This window comes from Gymnoscopelus microlampas, assembly GCF_963454915.1.
Source record: "Gymnoscopelus microlampas genome assembly, chromosome: 8".
In the NCBI taxonomy this organism is placed as follows: Eukaryota; Metazoa; Chordata; class Actinopteri; order Myctophiformes; family Myctophidae; genus Gymnoscopelus; species Gymnoscopelus microlampas.
The window spans coordinates 33,000,178-33,020,733 of record NC_139945.1 but is presented as its reverse complement, the minus strand read 5'-3'; the positions used below and the strand labels follow the sequence as shown (position 1 = coordinate 33,020,733).

The 20,556-nt window shown below is 39.9% G+C and overlaps 2 protein-coding genes across 2 annotated transcripts; one reads left to right on the top strand and one right to left on the bottom strand.

Moving 5' to 3' along the window:
- Window positions 1-4,837: 4,837 nt before the first annotated feature.
- On the bottom strand, window positions 4,838-8,633 carry get1 (guided entry of tail-anchored proteins factor 1). The gene is made up of 5 exons (XM_084064809.1): window positions 8,528-8,633; window positions 7,353-7,518; window positions 6,309-6,376; window positions 5,930-6,044; window positions 4,838-5,627 (listed from the first exon to the last, which is right to left on the bottom strand). The coding sequence occupies exons 1-5, from the start codon at window positions 8,615-8,617 to the stop codon at window positions 5,554-5,556; spliced, it is 513 nt and encodes a 170-aa protein (XP_083920935.1). The 5' UTR covers window positions 8,618-8,633; the 3' UTR covers window positions 4,838-5,553.
- Window positions 8,634-9,146: 513 nt separating this feature from the next.
- Window positions 9,147-12,589, top strand: hmgn1a (high mobility group nucleosome binding domain 1a). The gene is made up of 6 exons (XM_084065007.1): window positions 9,147-9,397; window positions 10,775-10,795; window positions 10,906-10,935; window positions 11,044-11,079; window positions 11,195-11,365; window positions 11,494-12,589. Exons 1-6 carry the CDS (start codon window positions 9,377-9,379, stop codon window positions 11,587-11,589), a joined length of 375 nt encoding a protein of 124 aa, XP_083921133.1. The 5' UTR covers window positions 9,147-9,376; the 3' UTR covers window positions 11,590-12,589.
- Window positions 12,590-20,556: the final 7,967 nt, after the last annotated feature.

Here is a 20,556-nt window from a genome sequence, read left to right as displayed (position 1 = left end):
AGAAGTTAGTTTGCAGTAACATGCAAAGTGCATATATGGACCGAAATAGACACACGGGTGGTCACTTCGGTCAGCAGACTTACATTAAGACTAAAAGACGGAATGTCGACGAATATTGTGTTTATACATACCGGCCTTTGTTTGTTCACACTATTGTAATTGTAGGCTAATTTAATTGGAAGATCCGATTTGATTAATGTTAGGCTACTGCTGCCAGTGGTAACCGGATGACTCGCCCCAAAACACGCTCGCCCCCATTTTTTTCGCGGACCGCTCGCCCCCAGCGGTTCTTGTATTCGTATTTGTTTTACTGAGGATAAGGTCAGAAATAAGTATAGGGTTGGGCATTATTTTACTGAGGTTACGTTTGGGAATAAGGTTAGGTTTAGTTTAGGCATAGTTTACTGAGGTTACGTTTAGGAATACCAGGAGGCGACCGTTCCGAGGTCCCGGGGCAACTGTGTTTTGGGGCGAGCGTTTTGGTATTCCTGCAAGTGCCTACCTTGTCCCCACTCCCCCACTGACTCCAAACTACATTACCCATGGTTCCATTCCACAGTGTTATCGTTGTAAACAAAATGAACAAAACAAAGACTTTTTTTTAGTCACCGAGCCGCTCGGTAAATCAACAAAATGAATTCCACTTACAATAAACCGAGACTGCAAGAAAGAACAATGATTACCCGGCCGCTAGAGCTAGGCACTCAAGATGTAAAACGTGGCTTTTTATGTAGGCTAAAAGACTCTTTCAGCAGCAAGTTTGGCTTTCTCACGACTCACGAGCATGCAAGAAACTCATTCTCACATAAACATTGCTCGGACGATACATAACCATAATTTGAATGTTACTGTTAGTTGCACGAAGAAAATAAGCCTGTAGCCGGTGTAGCCTAGATATATTATAATTTTATGTAATAAAAAAAATACCAGCCTCATGAACGCGTTTTGCGAAAACACCACTAGGGGTCAGCCTTGCCAAGGAGCTCAAACATCGGCGTGGTGCCAGATAACTACATCACTCCTCAACATCTTTAGGCCCACACAGATTAGTAGAAGGGCAAGGCTATGGTAGAGATGTTGGGGCCATTATTATTACTGTTGCCTGTTTGATAGAGGAAAAGCGTCCTTATGTAATTAATCCTCTTAAAAAATATATATTATTATAAATATTATTTATTATTTTTGGAGGCTTTTTGGAAGGCAATCACAGTCACACAATGTATAATCCCCTGAGAGACCACATAGAAAACAGTTTTGTGTATGTTTGATTGAATACTTTATTAGCAGTTTGCAAAAAAAAGCACAGGAAAGTACAGTTCAATACAATTGTATTGAACTGTAGCTCTGCTAAGAGGATTTTAAACACAAGAAAGCCTATGGCTTGTTTCCAATGGGGTCCTTTGTACTCAACATTAATGACAGACAATTGTTCACTACTATGCAAAACATCATATAAACAGTTTGAAAACAAAAATATGTACAGTAAACAGTTCGAGGGGGAGGGGGCGGCTGCCGGCTAGGCGTTGACTTTTACAGGGGCCAGTTTCGAATTGCAGCCACCTGTGGTGTGCTCTTTTAGAGCGGTTTTGAAAGAGAGTAGGGATTCACACTCCTTTATGACTTTATTTTTGTGGCATAGCAGGAGAACAAATTTAACCCATTGTTAGAGCCAAATCTGGGTTGGACGTGATATAAGGAAAATAACTTGAGTTGTTATTATTATTATTTGACTGTTCATCTTTTACAAGCAGTGGCAACATTTTGAAATAGGCATTTTTGGTCCATACATTTGGTCCAAAACAAGCTTGTCAACAAGACAACTAGATTTTTTGTTCCACAGAGTACAGATAATTACTGAACTGATTGATCAAACAATTCCAGAACATTAACATATGACAAGCTATTGTGAATGCTGCTTTAGGTTGGAAATTCCCTTTAATGTTCTATTTATTCGTTTAATAAAATGTTTATTTTGCTCTCAGGGAAGTGACTCGTCTGGATTCATGTCCCTGAATCAGCAGATCAGAGACTGAATTTCCAGGATGAAAATAATAACAGGGGGGGTTGATGATGGCAATGCTGCTGGCTACATAACAGGACTGACCCATTCAGTCACCTCAGCTTTAGACTCGGGCACCCGTGTGTTTTTTGCTTTGGTTACCTTAGGTTGCTCTGGCCCTTTCAGTTCAACAGATGTGGGGATGGCAGCCAGACAATCCAGAAGCACAACCACCAGAAATAAAAACAGGACCAAAGACAAGCAAAGAAAATACGAAAATAGTTATTGTAAACTCATAAGAATATGTTTTCATGGAGATGACTCATTGATAACTTAATCTCACCCTAGTCTAATACCTTCTCGCCATTTTATTTTAGCAGTGTGCCAGTGTTTTGAGTTATTATTTGTATTACATAATATGTAGCACTTGGCTATGAGCTGGGCTAAAACTTAATCCTAACCAGCATCTGTATATTTCTCGTGCACACTCATATAAACCCTTTACACATATTCACAAGTGAATATTGTTTTTACACTGTCTAACTAAAGGGAACATTTCCAAGCGTCAGGCAGACAAAACCCTATGCAACAAGCCATGAAGCCCTGCTGTTCCATCAATCAAGTCCCCTGAGGGTCTGAAGCACACGATCCAGTGTGCACACATGCACTGCATCAAGGAGCTAAGCAGCCAGGTGTTGGGGCCAGGTTGGGGCTACAGCAGCAGCTTTGCAAGGCCACCACTGAAAACAAAGTGAGACAGACCCATTGCCACAGGATGGCACTGCAGCACTTCCAAGACTCACAAAAATGCCTTGGCGGGATCTTTGGCACATTGTGTTCTTTGCCCTTATTGTTGTCTCTTTCTTTCACAATCTATTCAAGATCACTGCTAGGTTACAGCTACATACATTATTTGCTTTGGCGCCATCCCTTACACTCAAATGAAAGCTTCATTTTGGGACAATATTTGTTCTGGGTTAGCTCTGCACTCCATGTAGTGCACTGTCCAAGAATCCATGTATTTATGGGTCTTAGGCTAGAGACAATAGCAGTGTATTTCATTGACTGTAATTTTTCCCCAGAATCTATTATCGCAATAATTTCTTTAACACCTGTTTGATAACTACCTATTCTTAATGCAGATGGAAGTTAACTTCCAAAATACAATAAATCAATTTTGGACAAACAAATTCACTGGTTGACATTCATCCTTCAGTTTCTCTAAACATAGAGGATCAGTTTTGGAAAACTTCAGCCATGGACTTACATTACTGCATTGTCTGAAGGAAGCCGAACTAAAATATGTGTTACTTTTATGTACCTGTACACAATATGTAACAATTAATCACAACCTTGAACCATTTTTGTATTTTTTTGTCCTTCCAAATAGTGGATGTCACTTTGAGCCAAGTCTTCAAATTCTTCCCCCACTTTTTTCATGTCACACTTATGACTTGTGCCTGTCTCTCTTGCACCCAGTAGTACTCAGTAGCACAGCAACAAGGTTGCAAGTCAGAGTCCAATGCAAGAGCCTGGCCATGAATAGTTCCTGTGCTCAAAGAACAACCTGCAGTACCTGCAGTTGCTCAGAAGCACAGCCTGTTGGACAGAGAGGAGGTGACTCAAAAGCAGGCTGGAGGTCACCGCTGAGCTGAACAGGGAGACCAAGAGGATACAGATACTGTAAAGCCACATCATTTGTGGGTGTGTGGAGGCGCATATTAAGAAAGTTGTACACAGATAGTGGGATGGCTAGAGGTTGGGGGTGATGTGGCATATCTTAGGCACGGGGACAATTGGAATATATTCACACAGTGGCCATTTTGCTCATAATTCATATGGGGGGGGGGGGGGGGGGGGTTCAGAAAATGTCCCCTGCCCCCTCCTATTTGTTTAACAAATTGAACCCTGCTTAAGTGTATACAGTATTCTACATGTACTTTTTGTTTTCCTTTGTATGGGATATGGAGTAAGAATTGGGGGGACGCACAATATTTACTTCTGCAGATTTCCAAACAGACAAAACAAAAAAGTAGCTGACGACTCTAATTGTATTTGTATTATACTTCAATGATGAGCATGATCCAATTAGTTTTCACTTTAGGGGCCCCTGGCTGAGTGTCATCTCTAATTTAACAAGATGAGAGAGAAAACCAGGATTGTTCAAACCGATGAAGTATTTCCTCTCCCTGTTGAGGCTGCTGTTAACATGGGAGTTTAAATATCCCAATATAGAAGATGAGGCAGCAGTGCTAGGAGCTGAGTAATATATAATTCCTATCACTGTCTTTATTTTTCATATTCTTGTTTACTATAGTAGAAATTGTATTTAGGACATTTCCACAGTTGTGTTGACTCTGCATTTTTCTGTTTTTTTCCCCCGATTAGCTCTTTTCATTTTAGGTCAATATCAGTTAGGAGTAATTTGCTACCGAATATCCAGAGCCTGAGGATTTGGTAGATAACATAACACAAGATGGAGGTGATGGAGATGACTTGTGCATACATGCCAAGTGACAACTCTGTGAAATACTGTATGTGCAAGAGAGCACAATACATAGATGTAAATTGATGAAAATGTTTGCCAGGGGGGGAAAGTCACATATGGCAGTGTTTTATCTAAACAGTAAACCAAACCAGGAGTAACCTGATGAACAAGCGGTTTGGATTTGGGGGTTGGACAGATAGGCCTGAGGGCAAACTGGCTTGTAACTATATGAATGTAGCCACTAGCCAGCCTAATTATCTGTCTGAAACACTAGATATAACTATAATTATTTATATAAATAAATATTATTCGGAACAATGCACAGTATTGCGTATGTTTTACCCCAGTCATTGAGTGTTTCCCTTTATTTCCTTGTATTTATTTTATTTACGTACACAATCATTTGGAAAACAAATTTCAAATGAATACATTCAACAACACAACAAAAAAACTACACAGATTCCATTAGAACATATCTTATGACATAACATCACAAAACAGTGAAGTTCAGATCATATTATTGAATGGCCATTTGTGCATAGGCCTGCAGACAGCATGTACTACCATACTTTGTTATTTAGCACACATTCTAGCATTGAAGTTAAAAAATTCAATAAAGACATGCATGTACCAGTAAATAAAAACATGTAATATGACAGTGTAAATATATCCCATTCCATCACTTAATGTAAATTACATTATGACTGTGGGTATACTTATTTCCCACACATTTCATAGCTTCTGCTACATGATGACTCTTGTTCAACAGCCTGAGGAACTCTGCCTTTATTTACATTTTGAGTACACACCTTATGTCTATATTTGATATTGTTTTGTTTTTATATTTCGCTTGTAATTATCGCTTGTAATTATTTATGCAACTGCAATTTCTGGGAAGATAATTTCACACTCTTTTACATCTGTAAACTTGGGACGTAACAAAGTTGAAGCTATGTTTTTATATATTTATTGTAACTTCAATAAAGCATTAAGTACTGCATTACAAAACAACTGCAAATATTTCCTCTGGGAATGCTTTTGAATAAAATGATAACCAATGGGACACCTAGCTGAATGCATGCAGACCAAGTGTAACTACTTTGTTGCACACCACTAACCAGCATGTGATTCCCACTCCACCTAAAAGAAAAACGAAAAGTGACTTAGTTAAACTGTGAAGTAAATGATATGCTTGATATGTAGGAGAAAGAAACTATAATCTGCACTCATTTCTGTTTGAATCTATACAATGACAATTCCATATTGATGGAAGTAAATACGATCTTGTCAATATCTGTCATTTAATTTCTGTTCAGTGTCTACACTGGCGTCTATGGACAAGGCTGTTCTTTAGTCATGTCCTACACAAAGGACTATATAGATAGTACATAGTTCATAAACAAAAAAGTGGAAAAAGCTAGGTTAATGCCTTAACAGATCACCTGCTATTCCCGTTGGAAAAGCCACAAGTCGTTCCACTGGTGCTATCCATCTACTGGGCACCACCGTCACCGGGTCAGAATAATACTTCCAGATCAGCGAAATCATCACAGCAGCCTGACAATAAAAACATGACTCTTTTTCAGAGTGATAACTTTACATACTGTACATTATTATATGCTGCACATGCACAGAGAGAGATGGGGGCAACAAGAGCAGGTAATGGGGTAGAAACATATACAGTAGGTTGATGTAGTTTTTCATTGAAACTGTGTATTCTAATATCTAAACTGAACATTTTGCGCATAATGTTCTTCACTTCAAGCATAAAATGTTTATGCCATGTGGTTACAACGAAATACCCTATTGAATTCCACTTACCTGAAGTATATGAAAGACTATATTCACCACCCATTTCATTTTAGATTGTTGCGCCGTTCTTGACTGAACTGGAAAAACCAAGACATTCAATTAATTGTTATGGTGACTGTTTTTTATACTTCATTACTTTGAATATGAATTACACACGTGACATTTTTACTGTGAATTCCCCCATTTATATATTCCTCACAACCATAAGATCACTTGACAAGCATCAGACTATAGTACACTCTTTGTATGGTATATAGCAAGGGAGGAGCTTCAACAGACAAATACCCATTATATACCCATGCATGATATGGTACATATTACATATAGTGAAATGCTTTTCATTCCAGACTGTGCCATATTCCCTCTTGATGGACACAGCAGGAGAACGTGAGAGACAGCTGTTTGGGAGGAGCAAGTGTAGAGTGTGTGGCTACAGAGAAATGGCGGGTTCTCCACAAACATGAGGAACCATATAGGGGGCCATAAGGGCTGTACATATAGGTCATAGGTGCTGTGAATCATCTTGACTGCATATTTGGGCTTAGTATATTATTGGTTCGGGGGTAAAAGTAACTATGAACACGTGGGCATAGTACAACTAACTTTGGGCTGTTGTCTGGATGTCTAACACTAATTATGAAGCTCTGGTGGGTTACTTCCTGTGTATATAACACAATGCGGTAGTTGAGTGTGAGGGACGGCAACAGGCACCAGTTTCCCCCTCCCCCCAACCCCCAATGAACACTCAGCCTGTTATCCAAAACCCACCTGCCATTTCCCACACTTGCTGTTTTTAACATGCTAATCTGCCATGGCCGAAAGCAGAGAACACAGTTCCATCCGCGGAAGGTGTGAATGGCACTGATTTATGTATCGCAGTAAAGTGCTACAAGTTTTGAAAAGGGGGCCCAAGCAAGGGCTGGCTTTCATCTACCAATCACTTCTAGTGACATTGGATCACCTCATGCTTTTACCACAGGTTAAAATACAAGTGTGTGAACAGTGCATTATTGCATTTTTGCCAGCAACGAGGGCCCACTATGTGTATCTTACCATGTGTCTTCAGCTTGTCTGTTGTCTTGTTGATTTTGCGCTCTAATCTGGCATATCTAGCAAACTCATCCATCATGCTTATTGAAGAGTGCTCCTTCTTCATCTCCTGTATCTCAGCCCTCATCTCACTCTCTTGCTCAGCATCCTTTTGGATGATCTTGGACAGCTTGAAAAGAACACAGTATGTAACCCGTTAATAAACAACTAGCCTACTGACCAACAGCTTTAATAGACTAATAACTATCATATATAGGCTGATCTTTGTGCAGGTACAATCACAGCCATGGCATGCAGTCCTTAATGGTTGACTGAAGACTGTTGTGTTCAAAACGGATACAGGATAGGTGGGCACTAGGGACATCTGGGCACCTCGATGTAAAATTGGCTATTTTGTCCAAAATGTTGAAAAAATAAATATTAGAAAAATGGCCTTAAGTAATGTTAAGTGTACATGATGTGAACATGCATGTACATCATTATCAGACTGCTTCAACTTCTTGTTTATGCCCCAAAATGACTGGATGTACAGGTTTTGTAGATTATAGAAATATTAGACCTTAATTGTCGAATGTTTAAACATGTTCTAATCATGTATAGTTTACTTTACATACAAACATTTTCCAAATATATATATATTTTTTACATTTTGGGCAAAATAGCCCATTTTGCATCGAGGTGCCCAGATGTCCCTGGTGCCCACCTATCCTGTTACCGCCGTTCAAAACAAGCCATCCATAAAACTGCTGCATTTTCATCACGGGGCCATGGACTGTCATGCTGTTGGTCTGCGAAGAGCAAAGCTTCACGATATTCAGACATTATTAGCTATCCTAGCATGACTTTAATACTGGAAATAATCAATGTCGCCAACAGAAGCAAAAACTATGTAAGGCGAATAGTGCACAAAAAGTACAAAAACAAATGTATGTACGTTGATCTTACGAAACCACACCCTCCCTCTATGGTTACATTGTTTGAAGCTAGCCATTTATCCTGGCCAAGTAGCCATTGGCCTGTGTGTGACTGGTGTTTACTAGTAGCTTGGCTAGGCAGCCAAGACTAGCTTGGCTTTAGAGACGACATCAAACTACATGGACACGCATTCATAAAACCTACGCAGTGAATGCACAACATTTCATTGATTCAATGACAATTAATCAGAAACCCCTACTTACGAAGGATGATATGGTCGGTAATAGTGTTTTCATTAGATTGCATAGAAAGACAGATCCCAACACCAGAAACCAAGCGCAACCAGCCGCCATGTTTTTCTTTTCACTAGTCAACATTTGCGCTCCAGCAGCTGCTGGCTGGCTGCCTGTGTGCCGGGTGCTCTTTAACTAGTCACAATGAGGGCATAAAAGTCACATTTCTGAGAAATATTTTCGGACTATTATTATTAGAATAATCACAAGTATTGCAAGTGCCACTTGTGAAATGTATGACAATAACAAATTAACATTTTGTAGCATTGAATTCATGTTTTGAACAGAGTGTGCGGCGGAAATGGGACAAACGATTAGTGCGTGTTCTTTGTAGTTTGAATGCTTTTTAAACTGAATATCACCCAATAAAAACAAATCTAAAATCCATGATTGATCGTGAAAAATGAGAGTGTATGTGGAGGAGAGGGGGTCTGTTGTGGGGGTTGATTGACACACCGAGCTGACCACACACGTAGCTTGCTATGGTTTAAAAACGTGTTGCCTAGAGCCCAGAGCCAATCAGCGGGAGCGGGGGGCGGGACGTGCTCCTTCCTGCCCGTGAGGTTGGTAGGATCAGGAATACAATATACAGAGGGGGATCCAATCCGGTTTGAGCTAGTTCTGCTACTGATGGAACATTTATGTTCGTAAGTTACAGTGTGTTCCCAAGGTATAGACTGAGCAGGGTGACACCGAGTAGTATAGCTCTCTGTCTCTCACTGACTGCATTCACTGTATAGCTATTAGCTGAGCTGCTGCCTGCCAGACGTGCCAGTTGTTCTCTTTGTCTGCTAGACCAACACACAAGCTACAGAAACCATGCCGAAAAGAAACAGCAGAGTAAGTTGAAAATGTGTAAAGACAATGACACGATTTAGCATTTCACATGTTTAGTTTGATTGTTTGTGTGTTTGTTTTAGTTTATTTTAACTTCACTTGTTTACTTTTGTATGAAATAACGTGATTAAGTGCATGCACGCTTAATAATGAGGTTGGAATGTGTGCTGTTGTAGCACGTTGGTTGTGTTCAGGTCTGCCCTGTTGATATGGAAGTGGCGCCTTTTTACTTAGTGCAGGGGCGACGCTATTCATTGAACCTGTTTGCATTGCATTGTACTATATATTGTTTTTACTTCCACTTTGTATTACTTGCGTTTTGTTCGTTTTGGCCGTTCGTTTTCATCGTTATCAGATTCTCTCAAGCGAATGGCTAATTAGGCTTCTCAATGAGATCAGACAAAGGGGTGTAACCACCAAGCCGTGTAACGTTGCATGCTGCCGTGCGTGTAATAGGGTTGCTTATATGGGCATTAATCGTGTTTCAGAACCGATCGTTTTAACTTGAATGTTTGTCCCGAGTACGGTCGATATAAATGGAATCCGCGTCGTTCACTTTTTGACCCGTGTCAGGCTAATGCGCGACACCCGTATGCCACTTGCTGAAGAGAGGTCTTTTCTTTTGAGTGTCATGGCAGCCGATGCATGTTCTAAAAGCATTTGGCACCGTCCTTCGACGGCTTTGTGTGTCACTGTCCCTGAAAAACCTGGCCATAGTCCATTTCGACTTTCGTGTCCTTAAAACAAAGTCTAGGGGGTGTGTTGGGACTTGTACGACTAGAAGCAGTTTAGTGCACATTTTGGGGTTTTTACTCGCCACGCGTGCCCATAAAGGAGGTTTTGCATGGAAAACCGTCGATATACGTATATTACACGACCCGTCTCCTTGTGGGGTAAACTTCTGGATTCTCCTGGGAATAGTAATTGATAGTAATGGCGGGAATGAATTCGATGTGTTGACGTAGGCTGGTTGTGTTTCTATCTTCGTGAGTCTGGAACACATTCCCGTGTGTTGGTGAATGGAGAAAGCACGTGGGGGCGGGGCAGAGTTTTCCCTCCTGTGCATGCAGTAGGGCTGGAGTAACTTTCGAATAACATTTACATTCTATCATAACTTATTTACAACAATACTTACACTACACTGGGTGAATTTGGCGGTAACATTTTATAACCACGTTCTTTCCCCCCCTGTTGGTTATGTCACAGATTCCCCTCCCCCACGTCGTCGACGTTACATAATTCCTGCTTTAACTTGTGGGGTGTGGGGGGCACAGCATGACTGCCCATCCCCCCTTGCATTACACACCCACTTTCGCTCACTCATGAATGTGGGTTTGTTGTTGTACTTTGACTAACTTATTTCTTGCCTCTCTTCCACAGAGTAATGAGGTCGAGGAGGAGGTTAGTATTTTAAGCTCACACAATTATTATTGTTTGTACATTGCTATACTGCTTCAATAGATTTTTGTTGCTTGAACCAAATGAACATTTTGTTCTGTTTTGTCTTATAGCCAAAGAGAAGATCGACACGGTTATCTGCGGTAAGTTCAGCAAAGCCCATGGTGTTTTCTGATTAAATTGAAGAAAATTATTGAATAAGATGGTTTTCGGTGTAATTTGACACTAATAATCTGATTTTATTCGTGCAGAAACCAGTACCAGAGGTGACCAAGGCCAAGGCAAAGGTAAGACAGTGTTGATTTTGTCCACTGGGGGGTGTTAGATATGCACATTATTTTTTTGCAGTCTATTGCATGGAGGCCTATCTGCATCTTATGGCTGTTTGTTTTGGGTTTTTAGCCACAGAAGGCGCCCGCCAAGCCCAAAAAGACAAAGGAAGTAGTAGAAAAGGCCAAGCCAGAGGAGAAGAAAGAAGAAGAGCCAGAGGCAGAGGTTGAAAAAGAAGAGGAGGCCCCAGCAGAAAATGGAAAGGCTGAAGCTGAACCAGAAGCTGAAGCAGAGGCTGAGGAGGTATTGTAGATATGTTTAATTATTTCTCAAAGATGTCATGCTGAACTTCAATTATATCATAACTAATTCTTTGTATATATAGATTTTATTTAAGTGAAGACTATTAATTCTCTTTCTCCATTCTCCAGGAGGCTCCCGCAGCAGCAGAGGAGGATGAGGAAGAGGAGGAGGAGGTTGACGGAAAGGAAGACGATCAGAAAGAGGATGATGAAGCAGCAGAGTAGAAACATCCACCTTACCCATTCGCCAGCGCTCCCTGTACCTCCTTTCTTGTATAATGCAGAGGATATTTTTTATCAACTATTTTCTTAAGAAAAAAACAGCAAGGTTTTTAGTGGCATGATTGTAGAAACACATTTTTAAAATACAAAAAAAATATACAAAAATAAAAAATACAATTGAGAAAGATTGCATTGTATCTCATGGCTTCACATTGTTTGAAGGGAAGGTTTTGGTTATTCTGAGTTCTGTTTCGTTTTTTTGTTTTGTTAATTTGCTTTTAAAAGAGGGAGGGTGCAGGTCGCAGCTATCTGCATGACATTCAATCATGCCTATATCAGGAATTTGTTAAGTTGGGAGAGTTGCCTGAAACATTCCAGAGGCTATGAGGGACTGTATCTGTATCCTGAATTGTTTGGGGGTTTTATACACTCTAATACTTTCATTTGTTTATGATGGGGGTGGGAGGGTTAGTACGGTTGTTGACTGTTAAAGCTGTGCTCTATGTTATGTCATTTATTCTTCATGCAATTTGTTCTAGAATTCACTGTCCTATTTAATCATCACACTCACTAGTACTGGAATCTGTCATGCCCATCTGCGCTTTATGTGAATTGCTTTCTGTTTGGCAAAAACATTGAAATACTATTTGTATAGCTGCTGTGAAGTAAGAGTTTCTTCTCTTCCATTATTTCATTGATTTCAAATGCAGTATATGACGGTACATTGTGAGGATGGTTAAATGGGTATGTGTTCTTTAGCCAGGCTAAAAACACAACATGCATTACAGTGTTAATCATGCTGGTTGTAGCTTGTTCATTTTGAATGCTGATAATCAAATTACTGTGATTTCACCTCATCAAGTGAATATAATGCCAGAAGTTGCCGGACATCTGTTGTGGTCTTAGGATTTATTTACCATTGTACAGTTTTCTCAGTTTTTTTTTTGTAGCTGTATCTGTGTTATGACTGGTATAAAATGCCAATTAAAATGGATGGAATTTCTTTTTTGTGTTTTCATTACAAAGTAATAGCAAATGTACACTTGGTGAGGGCTATTCGAACATAACATTATTGAGACATAGGTTGTTTTGTCAGAGTGAATAGCTTTTATTGGCCCTACTAACATTTAAACTACTTTATACATATATAAACAGTTATCGGTCTCAATCTCATCAAGACATTTTGACATCAAGTAACACAAAGTCAGATTGATCGAACATTGTCTGGAAAACACGTATTACGTCATTACAGCGCTCAACGTCGCTGGATGAAGGGGATCGTGTATAATTGGCTGTATAGTTTGTTTTAGATTAGCTCGGGTGACATTGTAAAATAATTGTATAAAGGGCAGCTCGCTTTGTCTTTGTTGTCGAAGAAAGACGAAGGCCATCATTTCCCCAACCCCCTGTTTCCTCTGCTGTGGCGGAAGTAACAAGCAGAGTTGCCAGGTCTGCTTATTAGGGACTGTAAAATTGCTTGTAAATGTTGTCTTTTTGGCTTGTTTCTAAAGAGTACAGGCATGCTTCCCAAAAAATAATTATTTAAACCAGTGGTTCTCAAATATTTTTCCTAAATGTTTCGTACATTCCACGTTTTATTGCAAGTGTTTTTGAATATAGATCTACAAGCTTACAACGCGTCACATCGTGGCGCGTTGTGATCTTGTAGATCGTTTTTTTTTTTTAGATAGCCGATGTTTAAAGTGCTCATGTGGCCAAGTTGCTTCTTTTGGGCTTGTTTTCTTAGACCTGATTGCTTATTTCTCTCACAAAGTATGGCAACACTGGGCCTCATCCTTAAACAAACAGGCTGAATTGAAACCGTGGGCCAACCGAATATCGCCGAACGTGGAGGGGAGGTCAGTTGCAACTGAAATAAATACATTATACTCCCTGGAGGTCTAGACGATATGTTCATCCACCAAATCAGGGCTGATTCAATGGCCAACAATAGCAACAATGCTCTCCATGTCAGGTATTGTAGGCCTACCCAAGTGACTGACTGACTGACTTGATTGAATGTTGATTGAGATCTTTATCACAAAATGCATTTTCATAATCATATTTGTGCACATCTGTCAAACGGATAAAACAATAATGCTCAATTTATTTCGGGAGTTTTAAGTGTGTGTAAAATAATAATTGATAGGTGCCCACTCAGCCTATCTGTTACATTAATGATCGGTTTAATTGATATCCATGCTCATTCACAGAGCAGTATTACTTGTTTTCTAACAACGGGTCCCTGTCGAAGAGCGGCTCAGGTGAGCTGGCGTGTCTGACTAGTGACTACCAGTGGTGGAAAAAGTACATTTATTTTTTACTATAGTAAAAGTATCAATACTGTAATGTAGAAATACTCTGTTTAAGTAAAAGTCCGGAATTCAAAATGTACTTGAGTAAAAGTACAAAAGTATTGATATCAAAATGTACAAAGTATAAAGTATAAAGTACTCATTATGCAGAATCTCCCATTTCACAAGTGTTCAAAATGTATTAAAATCTTTTGAAAATAGCAGATCTACAAGCTCACAGCAACCAAGCTAACAACTTACACCCCATATGGGTAACTGGAGTCCCTCAGGGCTCAATACTAGTGTGTTTTCTGTTGTTGTGGGAAAAGCTTTTGCTGAAAATAGCAGATCGACAAGCTCACAAGCATTGTGAGCTTGTCGATCTGCTATTTTCAGCAAAAGCCTTTCCCACAATATCAATGCAGGAGTTTAAGTGGTTAAATCTAGTAAACATCCATCATTTACACCTGGCTGTGAAGTTGAGAATGTTATTTTACAACAAATGTTTTAGCTGGTCAAAGTAAGATTTCTACACGTCAGGTAGAATGTTATATCAAAGCAAATCTACACAGATCTAAAAATCATACTTTGGTGATTTGCTCATCAGAGAATATCAATCCATTGTCTATTAAAGCCCACTGGTGGGTGTTGAACTGAAAGAATATGTTGAGGCTCCTTGCAAACAGTTATAACCTACAATTTAAAGTGTGAGTCAATGAACACATGTACAAAACGTTTGGCTTGTGCTTTTTATCTCTGTTGACCTGATGTTCTTTTTGGTGTGTTGAATGGAAACAAATGATGCCAGTGGGAGCAATGCTCAAGAGTCATTTTGTATCCAGGCTGCACAAGTTTGAGACACCCAGGCAAGGCGTTCAAACCATCTGCTCCTCATTCAGCCAATGTATATATTTTAAAATACTATTTGTTTTAATACAATTTGTGTGTGTGTTTTGGTATCACAAAATTGTTGTTTTGGTTTGTGATTCTTAGAAGTCATCCACTGTTAGATTCGGACACATTTGTTTGGAAACAAACTGTTCCTTATGTCAGATGCAAAACAACAGTACTACTACTGAATGGTCATTTATTGAACAAACAGTACGTTCGTCAAGTCAGGCGAAAGTAAGCATTTCACTTCTGGTCGGCCTTCACATTAAGAGCTGAAATTGTTTGTAATATGCTGTTATTGTTTTTAATAGTGGTTATTTTTCGCTGTTGCTATACCTAAAATATTTAATAACAAGAACCAGAATTATATAATATAGCTATTGAGATATTGATGTTATGTTCATATCGTACAGCCCTTGCATGCATGTGCCCCTCTTTGGTACTTACAACCTAGTTTTTTCCTGGGGGAAACCCTGCAGTGTGAACGCTGCAAGAGAACATTGCAACCGAGCATCTAGTGCCCCAGCTGGGATACATAGCCACTAGTAAGCATGGCTCCTATCATGGCACTCAACAGGCCTTATTTGACAGCAGCCTAAGCTGTGCTCATTTGACTAAGCAATATGTCATTCTATTTGCACCCATGGTTCCTCTGGCATTTGTGTTGTGACGCGTTGTGAGCTTGTAGATCTGCTATTTTCAAAACATTTTGTACTTTTACTTTTGGTACTTACTTTTACTGAAGTACATTTTGAATTCTGGACCTTTACTTGTAACAGAATACTTCTACATTGCAGTATTGATACTTTTACTTAAGTGAAACATTTGAGTACTTTTTCCACCACTGTTCATCGATTAAGGAACGTGTGTGTGTGTGTGTGTGTGTGTGTGTGTGTGTGTGTGTGTGTGTGTGTGTGTGTGTGTGTGTGTGTGTGTGTGTGTGCGTGCGTGCGTGCGTGCGTGCGTGTGCGCGCGCGGTGCAGTGTGGTTCAGGTTTGAACTTGAAGCATTTTATAGCACTCGTCCTTCAGTACTGAACTGAAGTAAACAACTTTCTGACTAAAGTCTTTCTAGTCCTGAAATTAGCCATTTTGTTTCTGGCTCCAATGAATGCACCAATGTATCACTGATATAGCAATCTCGGAACCCAGAGACACACTGAAAAGGAAAAACAGCGACCTCTGCTGTTCTTTCCTCCTCTGGGACAATGCCGACGCAGCACATGTGCGCAAGGAAACGGGGTTTAAGTCTGCCTTCACCGCTCCACTTCCGGTGGTGAGCTTGCATTTTCATTCCAACTAGATAACATTTCTACACAGAACACCACTTCTCCCAGAGAACATGGATCGTTTTGGTTATAAGCCCACTTGTTTCTATGATGAAAGAATAAGTTCAAATGTGAATATCTTTCCGTGGTTTTGTCTGTTCCGCGGACGCTATTGTTAAATTAGTTTCGGCTAGTTTCGAGTAGGGAAGGACGACGGACACGTGAATCCCGCCCACTACATTTGATTGGGTAAAGCGCGGCCTGCTTCCTGATCTGAAGGCACGCCCACTCCCACACAGTGTGCACACGTTATGACGAACCTTCAGGACAGATTCCAACGCAGTGCAGAATCTGTTCTTGAGAGATTACTGATATAGTGTTCACATAACTTAAAAGGGTTGGGGCTACACCCTCCCCGCGAAATCCCTCACTGTCAGGTAAAAATTATTGACTGGCAACTTCATGTATATTGAGGAGGAGACATGTGGTTGTCTGCACCCTCCCCAGACCCTACAGTGGGATTTGACAGTACATTGTTTGGGGTGGGGGGTGGCTGTACAGATATGTACATCACAACATGTGCTTTTACAAAAGGTGCACCTCCACTGCTATCATTCAATCCCCACTGCATATTGTGGTTCAACAGTTTAAAAAAAAGATTTCTTAAATGGGAAAACAGTCAAAACCTCACACATTAAATGGTCACATATAGACACATAAAGGGACAATGTGAAGTAAGACATGGGACATGTATATTCTGTCCTCAGGTGATGGGGAAGAGGAGCTGCTGTTAATCAGCCAGCAGACAGCGGCGGTCCGACGAGGCGGCAGCATTTTGGATGGGGCCATCCCATAGCCAGTGGTGTAAAGTACATTTACTCAAGTACTGTACAGTTTTGAGGTATTTTTACTATCTTCAGTATTTCCCTTTTTCAATACTTGTACTTCTACTGCACTATGACACCTCAGAGGCAAATATTGTACTTTTTACTCGACTACAATTATTTGACAGCTTTAGATACTAATTTAGTTACTTTGCAGATTTCGATTAATCTCACAAAATATACATCAAGCACTTCAGCCATGTATATAGTTTGTCCATTTGAAAATAACCAATCTTGTAGATCGGCTATTTTCAAAAGATTTTTATACATTTGAAAATTTGTGAAATGGGACACTCTGTATAATGATCTGTACTTTCTACTTTTACATTTACAAGTACATTTTGATATCAATACCTTTGTACTTTTACTCTTTTACTTGCATTTTTACTTACTTGTAACAGACAGAGTATTTCTACTTTGCCATATTGATACTTTTACTTAAGTCAAACATTTTAGAACTTTTTCCACCACTGCATAGCTCCAAGAGCAGCAGGTCAGTCACAGCCAAACTGGGCCAGAGGCATAGCTGAAGCCACATGTACTTAATTCTAGGTGAGAAATGGGCCATGCAGTTGATCAAATGTTGTTGTTTTTATTGATGCTTTTGGTATAAACCCAAAAGAAGAGAAAAATAAACAAAAAATGTTTTGTTTGAAAGTCCAATTTTTTGTTGTCCTTCATCAACATCAAGTTTCATCAACTAAGGGTGTGTTCGGAAGGGGTCACCCAGATGCTTTTCTGAATGTGCTCAAAGAAATGAAAATCTGAATGAAAAACAAAATAAATAGAATTATTTAAGAGAATTATTTGAGAGAATAAATAACGTTAACATTTTTCAGTTTTCTTAGTTAAATGTAGGGTAAGTGATTTTCTTTGGTTAGAATAAGTGTTAAATAGCTCTATATTCTGATAGTACTCATTGCCATAGAGTGTTTGTTCAGTAAAAGGAGTCTCCTTGTCTCTCCAGCTCTTTATAAAACAGAAAATGCATTTTCGTTTCAGTTTCATTTGCAATTTTATCCAATCAGGATAGAGAACTCAATCAGGATATAGATTAAACAAGTGAAATTGGAAGTGATGACACTAAGAAATGAGCAGGCAAAATTGGAACTGCAACACTATAAAAAGGAAGCTTAAAATGGGTACTTTCTCCTGATTGGCTGAGATTTTGGCACCTACCGGAAAATGTATTTTCTGTTTATTAAAGAGCTGGAGAGACGGGGAGACTCCTGTTACTGAACAAACACTCTATAGCAATGATTACTATCAGAATATAGTGCTTTAACCTTTTAACAAAATACCTTTTGTTTTAACTAAAAAATATCACTTACCCTACCTTTTAATATTTCAGTAAAAGCACAGTGAGAATATTTAATTTGTAGGTAAACTTTTTTGGAGGAAGAGAAAGCACAAGGATGATGTGTGTTGATAAGATCCATAAAAAATATCACACACCTAACACCCCACATTGTCGACCCGCAAGTGAGAAACTCAAAGTGGGCAAGTTGAGGCACAGCTGTTAACAAAGCAGGGGGGGAATACCATCAGGAGTCACCACAATATTCACCTCCTATTTTATGAAATTGATCAGAATGTATTACACCAAACATCCAAATCACATTTGATAAATCAGAGGAGTTTTTCAACATAAGAGGCGGAACTGCAGGGCCAACGTCTGCAGCTGTGTGAAGAAGTACGTATATTTTCCTCCCTGACGCACATTTTTACTCGAATATAATATTACTCCTCTTATCAAAACCCCTGTTTTAGAAAATGTACCTATAATTAAAGCCATAAATAACTAATATAGCTATTTTATTTAGTATAGCATTTTCAATCTATGTGTGCACTCACGCACACGCGTGTTTATTCAGTGTGCGCACACCCGGGTTTGTTCAATGCATGTATGTTTTTGTCATGAAGGAGAGGGGTCGCATGTTATACATGAAACATGAATTTTAACAGATAAAAATGGCAAGGTTAGTATCCAGAGGTGTGGACTCGAGACTTTAGAATCGACTTGATCAAATAAAATCGCACCCTGTGTGAAGGAAGCGGTGCCTTTGATGAGTGGCCTCCTGGTGGCGCTATAATAGGGCGGGGCGGGGCTTCAGCAATTAATGCTCGTCCCTTTTGGTGGTGTAAGTCCACATACCAAATTTGGACTTGGTGGCATGCTGCAAACTGGAGTTATAGCTGTTTAAAGGCAGTGGCCTCCTGGTGGCGCTATAATAGGGCGGGGCGGGGCTTCAGCAATCAATGCTCGTCCCTATTGGTGGTCTAAGTCCACATACCAAATTTGGACTTGCTGGCATGCTGCGAACTGGAGTTATAGCTGTTTAAAGCCCGTGCTGAAACGGACAAACGGACAAACGGACATACGGATGGACATAGTCAAAGGTAGAGCGTCTGGCACCGCTAAAAAAGACTTGCTACTTCACTTGGACTTTCACGTCAATGACTCGTGACCTGACTTGAGCCCTTTGACTTGAACATATTCGACGGATTCGAACAATCGTTGTTTTAAACCCTACAACGTTTAAGACAGTCTTTTGATTTGATTTATTTGACATAACAAATCAAACTGTGATAAATAGGCCTACATATTGAATGAAAATGTTTAGGATAACACAAAGTTAAAGAATAACTCATTGTGGTCCTATGAGCAGTCAAGGTTTTGACCTAGTCTTGTTAAATTCAAATTAAAAACTAGAAAAAGTGCTCCTCGGAGCACAGTTCTCCGCCAGGTCAGGTAGGTTGTTGTGGGCCAGCAATGTTCGGAATTCGCCAACCAGGATGGAATATGAAAAATCGGACGGATCGGTCTTGATCACTTGACTATAATGAGTGCCAATTTGCGTGATGTTTGGACAACATTTGTGGGAGTAATAGATTAACTGTTCACAGAAAGAATGACGGCTGGACAGGGTGCAAAAGATAGTCTTCGCCATGCCTGTCGGCCTGGCGGAGACAATTATTAATATTATAGAATTGTACATTTTTCTAGTGAAGACCAGTTACTACTCTTTCTCCATCCTCCAGGAGGCCCCAGCAACAGTAGAGGAAGTGGCTGACAGAAAGGAAATGGAAGCTGAGCAGAAAGAAAGAAGCAGCAGAGTAGAAACATCCCCAGCCCAACATTCACCAGCACTCCCTGTAACTCAGTCCTTTCTTGATAAAGATTTTTTTATATTGATTATTTTCTTGGGATGAAATGGCACTTGCCAATTGCAGGCATGCAATAGACGGGTTTCCTGTTAGTAAACATGAGAGGAATATGACCGCGCAGCTGCGGGGGGAAGCCTATGGGTGCGTTTGGAAATTACGCACCGGAGCACACTCGCCTATTAGTTTGTATTGGCCAGTGCGCTCACTGCCGCTCAGGGCTGTATTTTCGAACGCGCCTTTCACCCGGGCATGCGCAGATTGCGCATTCTGCTCTGTGATGAGGTCGCGCGGAAATCCGTCTATATGCTGGCACAAGCCACGGCTCCAAACTGAAATGCCACCGTGTCACTGTTGCATTGTAGTTGCTAATCTTTACATAATGTAATGTAATATATTTTTCAGCAAGTCACATCAACATTGTCCTTGTCCTTGTTCTTGTTCTATTGATGACTATTATAAAGATTGC

Coding starts and splice junctions, on each gene's coding strand:
- get1 (XM_084064809.1), bottom strand. CDS start 8,617: ATGGCGGCTGGTTGCGCTTGGTTTCTGGTGTTGGGATCTGTCTTTCTA. Junction 6,377..7,352: donor AGACAAGCTGAAGACACATG/GTAAGATACACA, acceptor TGGTTTTTCCAG/TTCAGTCAAGAACGGCGCAA. Junction 6,045..6,308: donor TAGTCTTTCATATACTTCAG/GTAAGTGGAATT, acceptor TTTTATTGTCAG/GCTGCTGTGATGATTTCGCT.
- hmgn1a (XM_084065007.1), top strand. CDS start 9,377: ATGCCGAAAAGAAACAGCAGA. Junction 10,796..10,905: donor GTAATGAGGTCGAGGAGGAG/GTTAGTATTTTA, acceptor TTTGTCTTATAG/CCAAAGAGAAGATCGACACG. Junction 11,080..11,194: donor TGACCAAGGCCAAGGCAAAG/GTAAGACAGTGT, acceptor TTGGGTTTTTAG/CCACAGAAGGCGCCCGCCAA.